Source organism: Pelmatolapia mariae, linkage group LG6, assembly GCF_036321145.2.
Source record: "Pelmatolapia mariae isolate MD_Pm_ZW linkage group LG6, Pm_UMD_F_2, whole genome shotgun sequence".
In the NCBI taxonomy this organism is placed as follows: domain Eukaryota; kingdom Metazoa; phylum Chordata; class Actinopteri; order Cichliformes; family Cichlidae; genus Pelmatolapia; species Pelmatolapia mariae.
In genome coordinates, this window is record NC_086232.1 from 7,528,840 (window position 1) to 7,536,928 (window position 8,089).

General features: G+C 39.2%; 1 protein-coding gene across 2 annotated transcripts in view; it reads left to right on the forward strand.

Annotated features, from left to right (window-relative positions):
- slit1b (slit homolog 1b (Drosophila)) overlaps positions 1–5,934 on the forward strand; it is a 77,223-nt gene extending 71,289 nt beyond the window's left edge. For both annotated transcript variants that reach the window (XM_063475094.1, XM_063475096.1), the window contains 5 exons: positions 2,063–2,217; positions 2,324–2,535; positions 3,139–3,263; positions 3,414–3,622; positions 4,897–5,934. In XM_063475094.1, the coding sequence (XP_063331164.1) occupies positions 2,063–2,217; positions 2,324–2,535; positions 3,139–3,263; positions 3,414–3,622; positions 4,897–5,159 (964 nt within the window). In that variant the 3' untranslated portion in view covers positions 5,160–5,934. The remainder of the gene's footprint in view (positions 1–2,062; positions 2,218–2,323; positions 2,536–3,138; positions 3,264–3,413; positions 3,623–4,896) is intronic.
- Positions 5,935–8,089: the final 2,155 nt, after the last annotated feature.

The following is an 8,089-nucleotide window of genomic DNA, read 5'->3' on the forward strand; positions in this document are numbered from 1 at the left end:
CCCGCACACACGCACACACATGCTTTGGGGATATCTGTGTGATGTGCAGCTGCAGACGAGAGGGCTTTGGGACCAAGATGTGAAAAAGAGATGAACAGATAAAGACTTGAGAAGAGAAGAGCGATGACAAAACCGGAAAAAAATGTAACAAGTGACTAAAATTAGAGACAAAGAAAATGATATAGGGATAGTGTTAGTGTCTAACAGCACTTGAGTTAAACTGGATGATATGGATAGAAGCAATGATGGTTGGAATGCTTCTGTATAACACGACGTTGTCACGGTGCTGGGTCATGTGACCCAGTGTTTGAGTTTCATTGTATTTTGTTTTCTATTCGTGTTCTGGTTTGAGTTTAGTTTACCTTATTAATGCTATGATGCCTAGATTGCTGTGTTAGTCCTTTGCTTTGCAGATCCTTTTGCATCTTCTCCCCTGTTCTAAGTCTCCCTGCTTCATGTCTACCTATCATGCTTTATGTCTCTGTGGTGCTGGTTAAATTTTTGTCACGTCTGCGTCTTGTAATGTTTCCTGTTTATTTTGGAAGTCTTGTTTCCATGTTCTATGTACTTAGCTTTCGCTTCCACTGTGGCGTCATTATGTTCATTCCAGTCAGCTGTTTTCCTCATGTGTCTCCACTTCCCCTGATCACCTCATGTGTGTATTTAAGCCCTCAGCCTTCCTGTGTTCAGTGTGGCATCGTCTGTGTTCCCTTCCCCATGTCTAGGTTTAGACTTCATGGTGTCCCTTCATGTTTTATAGTCTTTTCAGCGTTCATAGCTTTCATAGTCTCTCTAGTCTTGTAATAGTTTATACATAGTTTTCTTAGTCTGGTCTCAATCAGTTTATTTAATTTTTTAAATGTTCTCTTATCAGCCCCAAATAAAGACTTGTTTTTCTTTAAAGTAATTCCGTCTCCTCGTCAGTGTCCGCACCTGAGTCCTCCACTAATTCTCCATTCGGTCTGCCTCCCGCAGACTGTGACAGACGTAGTCATAAGCTGTGGTGAAAACACCAAGCACGAAGTTTTTAACATGTGGCCTCTTTTAGTTCATGATGAGCACTTTGAGACAGTTATCCACACCTTTGTTAGCACTCGGCTAACAAAGTAATGCACTTTATATAGGGATCAGTGCTTCATACATTACTCATCTACAGAGGGTGCAAAATGCTGCAGCTCGTCTTTTAACTGGCACTGGAAAGTTTGAGCACATCTCCCCTATTTTAGCTTCACTTCACTGGCTGCCCATTTCTTTAAGGATTCATTTTAAAATTCTTTTATTTGCTTTTAAAGCCCTCCATGGCCTTGCCCCATTTTATCTTTCTGAGCTGCTACAGATTTATACACCCACCCGCTCTCTCAGGTCAGCTGATCAGCTGTTCCTGAATGTACCCAGGACTGAGTGGAAACTTAGAGGAGATCGTGCTTTTGCTGTAGCAGCTCCAAAACTGTGGAACGATCTGCCTGTAGAGATAAGACAGGCCTCTTCTCTGCCTGCATGATAGCAACCTTTCATGGCCATTATAAACTGACTGGCATGTTAGTCATCATCAATGTACAGGGAATATGCCCAGAATTGTTGTTGACATTTTTTTAGTTGCTCTAGTAATCATCTCTGAGTTTAAAGCTCTTAACAGTCACCAGGTCACCTATCTAGGGATAGACAAAATAGCTAAGGGAAGGTTTAGGGGTGGATTTTGGATTTGGTTAATATGCACAAATTATTACACAACTCTTTTCCTCTTTTTGAACATCCAAATGGAAAAGTCTTGAAGTTACTCGCCCAGTGAATGCAGGGACAGGCCCCACTTCCACGAGGCAAATGTTTAGTTTAGGGCACGGTACATTAGTTCACCAGCTTCCTGCATTAAAGGTTAGACTGATCATTAGTATCTAAAAGAGAAAGAAAGACAAGTTGTTATTCATTTGAATAATACCAGCAAAAATCAAAGTGGAAACAGTCACTGACAAAAAGACGTAGCTGCTCCACTGTCCTTCTGCTCAGTTACATTTTTACATAGTGCCTAAAACATAATGCACTGTTGTTACCTCCTCCATAATAGCACAGAGACTGTCAACGATGGGCACTTCCACACGCTAGAGCTGGTGACCTTTAATCGGATGGTGAACCTGTCAGTGGATGGAGGAGAGCCAACAACACTGGACAGTCAGGGAGGAAGTCGTCCAGCAACAGGGGAGGCCCGTCTGTATGTGGGAGGTAGGAGCAGGGCTTCACACCTCAGTTCAGACATGAACCTTTGTATTCATGCTCCACAGTTTTGTGGAATATTCTGACATAACCAATTGATTTTCTGTCTGTCCAGGTATGCCTGAGGAAGTGATGCCAGCCTCTCTGGGTCTCTCCTCTCAGACCCTCAACACGTCAAGCTTCCACGGCTGCATCAGGAACCTTTATATCAACCACGAGCTGCAGGACTTCACTCGCAGCCACATGAAGCTGGGGGTGGTGCCGGGCTGCAAAGCCTGTCGCAAACTCTACTGCCTGCACGGCATCTGCCAACCCAACGGTCCACAGGTAGCAACACACTGTCAGCAGTGAAACCTCTTGCAAACATAATAATGGCATAGATGTTAAATTAAAGCATATTTTTTACATAAATTAGGAGACAAACATGTAATTTACAAAGAATGTTGTCAAAGTGTGATTATGATTTAATTTAGCTCTAGTTTCCAGATCACTTTTTTAAATTTCCTGTTTTCCTGAATGCATGAATGCTAGCTCAGTGCTTCTGGGTGTATTCAAGCTATGAGCTAATATAAATTAGGTTATACACACAGTTTTTTATTTGTCCTGTCTTCCTCCCATTATCCCCAACAAGTTGCTGCAGATGGCTGCCCCTCCCTGAACTGTGAAGGGAGTTTTTCCTTCCCACGGTTGCCAAGTCCTTGTTTGTAGGAGGTTGTTTAATCATTGGAGTTTTCTCTGTGTTATTGTAGGGTCTCTACCTTACAATATAAAAGGCCTTGAGGCAACTGTGGTTCTCATGTGATTCTGTATGAATAAAATTGTATCGAACTGAACATAGTATATTAAAGAACTGGAGTTTGTTTTCAAACTTTGTACAGTTTTTTCTTTTCGTAGAAAACGAGTAAAGCACAGATGTCTTCTCTCTCACAGGGCCCTCAGTGCCACTGCCAGCAAGGTTGGACAGGACAACACTGTGACCAGCCAGTAACAGGAGGTCTTACTAGAGTGGATGTTGTCACTCTAGCAGCTGGTGCCAACCCCTGTGAAGGCAGCAAGTGAGCAGCACTTATCGTGGCATGTCACGTGCTTAGTACAGGACGTGTGCTTCCAAATGTCTTCACTCATTACTCAAAATGGTTTTTGTAACATTTATAAATCCTTTTTTAATACTGATTCTTTTCCTCATCTGCTTCTTTTAATTCCAGGTGTGTGAAGGGTGTGTGCGTGGTGCTGGATGCAGAAACATACCGCTGCGACTGTGAGGAGGGATATTACGGTGCACTGTGTAACCTCCAGAAGGAGCCCGCGGGCTCATGCCGGGGTCTGAAGTGTCTGCATGGCCAGTGTCAGACGACAGAGGATGGAGAAAGGTGCATCTGTGAGCAGGGGTACACTGGAGAGAGCTGTGATATAGGTGAGTCAGGATGAGCAGTCGGTATTTGAAATTGCTACAGGGTGCTGAGAGGTTTATGTATTTAAGAAAATAATGCCAGCCTTTAGAACATGTATCATGATTTCATGGATATTAAATTATACTCTACTTGATATTTTAAAAGTTAAGTTTTTACTTATCATTATATATATTTCTTGTGACAGCCATAGTCTCAAAGTGCTTCCAAAATAAAAAGGCCAGTATAGCTCACCGGGCTGAGCATGCAACCATATGCTGAAGTATCCCAGGTTTTTGCTGCATGTTGTTTCCCCTGCTCTCTCGCTTTGCTCGCCTGTCTGCTCAGCTGCTCTGTTACAAATAATGGAGAAAAATAAATAGTTAAAAAGATTTTAGATGTCACAACACAAATTAGAAAGTCTTACCGTAATAAAGGATTCAAATGAGAATTAAAGACAATTATACTGATTCACAAATAAAATTTCACAGCTTTAAAATTAAATGTCTCAAAAATCTGCAAGATATTTATAGAACACATTTGTTATAGAGCTTATTTTAAGAAAGAACCCCAGAGACTGTGGTCATTAGAAACTGGACCTGACAAGAGAGTTGGGTGAGAAAAAACCGAGGGATGCTGTATGCTTACAGGTAGCAACTTGTCCTTTACAGGGTGGACCCAGTTCAAAACCTATTTCTCTACCACTGTTACTCTTGACTCATTCTGTGAATCATAATTTACTAAATGAATAACATAGTGTAATCGCTCACACGTCAAACTACCATAAACTGTGTTTATGGTCTCAGATGGTAGTTTCTGTGCAGTCAGACTTTTTTTAATCAAAGACAGATGAAACACTAAAAACATCATTTTTATTTAGTAGTGCTTGGCTTCACTAAATATTGCCTCTAAGTCTGTCAAAGCTATTTGAATTTGTCTAATTAGCTTTCTGTGCATTTTTGAAATTCAGTCTATTATTCCACAAAAATTCTGAATGCAAAATGCATCTTATTATCAATAATCCAGGGTATCAAAAAGCTGAATAATGTTTATATGGCAGATAATATTATACTATAAGCAAAGCTGATTTTTTTTTATGATTTAAATGATTTCTGTTAATTGTTAGTTTGGCCACTCTTCAGTTTTTTGCATTTTTCAGTTTTTATTTGTGTCTCACACTTTAAGAAAAAGTTCAAATTTAAAAGTTTGATCACGCAAAAGGTCAAATATTTTTCATCTTTACTTTATGGAAACACAGTTGGACCCTCTTTTATCCATCTGCCTGTGCTACCTCCCACAGAGTCCCCATGTCGAGGCGAGCCAGTCAGGGATTACCACCGGCTGCAGCGCGGCACCGTCCTCTGCCAGACGTCAAAACCTTTTTCCTGGGTTGAATGTCAAGGTCGCTGCCAAACGACAGCGAAGCCGGACATCAGCGTCGCCTCCTGCTGCGCTCCTGTGAGGGTGCGACGCCGGCGGCTCACCTTCGAATGCGACGACGGCACCTCGTTTACGCAGGACGTGGAGAAGCCTGTGGAATGTGGCTGCAAGGAGTGTGTGTAGTACCAGTGGTGCACACACGCACACATCCAGACACATAGTTTCAATCACAGCAGACACACACCAAGCTAAACAGGTACACACACTGTAGGATTTGTCTCACTGAAAAACAGACATTTTTTGGTGTTTTGTGCTCAGACGCAGTTTTGTAACATAAGACACTTCTTCCCTTTCGAGACATGAAATCAACGAGTCGACCTCATCATCATCAACTTCCTTTTCTTCACCTGCTGTAGGAGAACCTTCTCTAACTACCAAACTCCAGCTCATTAGTCATACGTGTGTGGTGAGAAGCCTCTGTATGCCTTCTCTTTGTTCCCCCAAAAATCGCAACAGCAAACAGTGATTTGTTGGAGGAAGTAAAGGCGCTAATTATTTCGGGACTCATTTACAATAAAGAAGCTTTGACATTCAAAACTGATGAGAGAATTACTCCATTTTTTCAGCAATGCAAAACATCTACCAAACCAGATTTAATTATCTTACAATATCACGTTCAACAGTGTTGTTACACAACTTATACGATGATCTGCTACTGAAATTCTCAACTTGCCATCAAGCATAAACTCAGAAAAATGCTCAGTTACTTCTTCACTAAAGCTCAGTCTTCTGTCATATCAATCTGTTTCCTTTCAAAGTAGTCTCAATTTAGGAAAATAAGCACAAATTTGACCTTTTTATGGTCAAGTGCAGTTATTTAATTTATATGTAAGAGCTGTGCAAATTTTCACTTCAGTCTGGCAGTTAACTGTCCTAAAGTTGCAATCTAAATTTATAAAACTATCAAACTTCAATGATCTGAATAATATCACGTATAACAATTGATTGACAGGATCACGAGACACTTTATAGCAAAAGCTTTTAATAAAAACACTAAATAACACTAATGCTAATAAAACAGACTTATTTGTGCTTTGGATATATAACTCTATAGTGCTTTTCTTTCTGTTATAATAAACCAATCATATATTGGTCTTCAGATTTATCTTGTCAAGGAAAGTTTTTGAAATACTGCACAATACTAACATTCTCATTTCACAAAATTACATTTCACAAAAAATTAAGATCACAACACGTTTCTATGTTGAATTCAAGAACAAAAAACAAACACACACTAATATATATATATATATATATATATATATATATATATATATATATATATATATATATATATATATATATATATATATTGTGTGTTCACACGCACAAACACACCAAAAAGTAACAAACATTTCTGTTGATACACGTGTCCCGTTGGTAATGCAGATGGCAAAGATGGCAGCAAACTCATTGTTGTTTAAAGTGGTAAATAAAATAATCCGAAGTTCCCACCTACTGTTTGAAAGCAGTCCTGTAAGAAACTGTCGTCTGCAATCTTAAATCCGCAATGATGTCGAAGGTCATCTTGTTCCATTTCTTGACATGAACACAGACTAGAGGTTAAAGGTGACAGAGGCATTAGTTAGTGTGTGATGTACTCACTTTGCTGCTTACCAGACTCACATTTTCACAGTTTAGACCAGCAGTATGCGTGTGTGTGTGTGTGTGTTCTTGTTCTTCTCATTTGTGAGGACCTCTTAAAATCTCTTTAAAGTGAGAACATTGCACATTGCTAATTTAAAGGGCTGATTGAAGGTTAAGACTTTATTTAGGGTTAGGCAGGGTTGAGGTTAGAGCTGGGGATTAAATCTCAGAGTTGTGAAATTCTGCATTAAAGAATACTTTGCTCTTAAATTTATGCTTAATTTGAGCAAACTTCCTAACCCCAGGCTATTAATTTACAAAATACATGAAAATTCTTTGAAATTTTTGATAATTTTATCATGTTTCCATCACATAATCCATGACAGTGAAACTTGAACGTAATTGTTGATTATTTTTCTGCTAAAGCAGTTAGACCAGTCTAAGTCTAAGATGCATTGCACCTACTACTATAATAATTATTTTTAATAATAATAATGATGAATTATCGTTTGCCTAAATTTCTCAGCTTAGTAAGGCTTTCAGAATTCACCACAGCCCAAAGTGTTGCTTTCTAATGTCATAATAGCCCAACAAAGAAACATATCAATTCCTCAACAAAATATTTCCAATTTTTGCTGAAATTTCCTCTACTTTTCCTTACAGCAATAGCGTAATTTTTAGATTTGATCTTCACTGTAACAAATTGGACAATTAAAACCAAATTCTTTAGCAACATTTTGTACAGAACAAAAAAGGAAATGAATAGGGAGTCCGGAACGGGAGACAAACTACTTGGTTGTGACTTAAAGTCCATGTATAATTTTTAATACATGGACTGAAACATTAGCAATGACATTTGTTTTCAGAAATTGTCTTTGTTTAGGTGGAATACTACTATACTGGCAAAAGTATTTAAAACTTTAAAATGATACCCAGCCAGCTGGAACAGCCTGGTGTCATGAAATACCATGCCAAGTAATTTGTGTTATCACTATGCATTTTTTGCTTTTCGCGCATCAGTTCACACCATGATTGACAACCATACCCTGACCTTAACCCTGGCGCTTCCTCGTGTCATTTAGTGAAGCAAAATGACACCCGAAAAATTATATACATGACATGTGGAATCTGTCCTGATATCATGTTGACTGGAAACGTTTGGCGTGTGGAGAGTTAAGGTTAAGGGCTTACAGAAGGTGTTATTCTGTGAAGGAGGATCCTTACATGTGTAGAAGTACAAAAACCTGTGTGCGTGTGTTTGTCATTGGAAGATGCTTCCAACAAGAAGAAGTCGTCCTGTTGTAATGAACGTCATTATCCAGCGATGCAGCCTGCTTTTTGGAATCAAACACTCCCTCTCCAGTTTGTCCAGAACCAGTGAACGTACCATAGGAATGCCACACAGACAATGTAGCTTTTATATATGATGTCATGTTATTTATATGGATGTGAAACTAAAAATTATA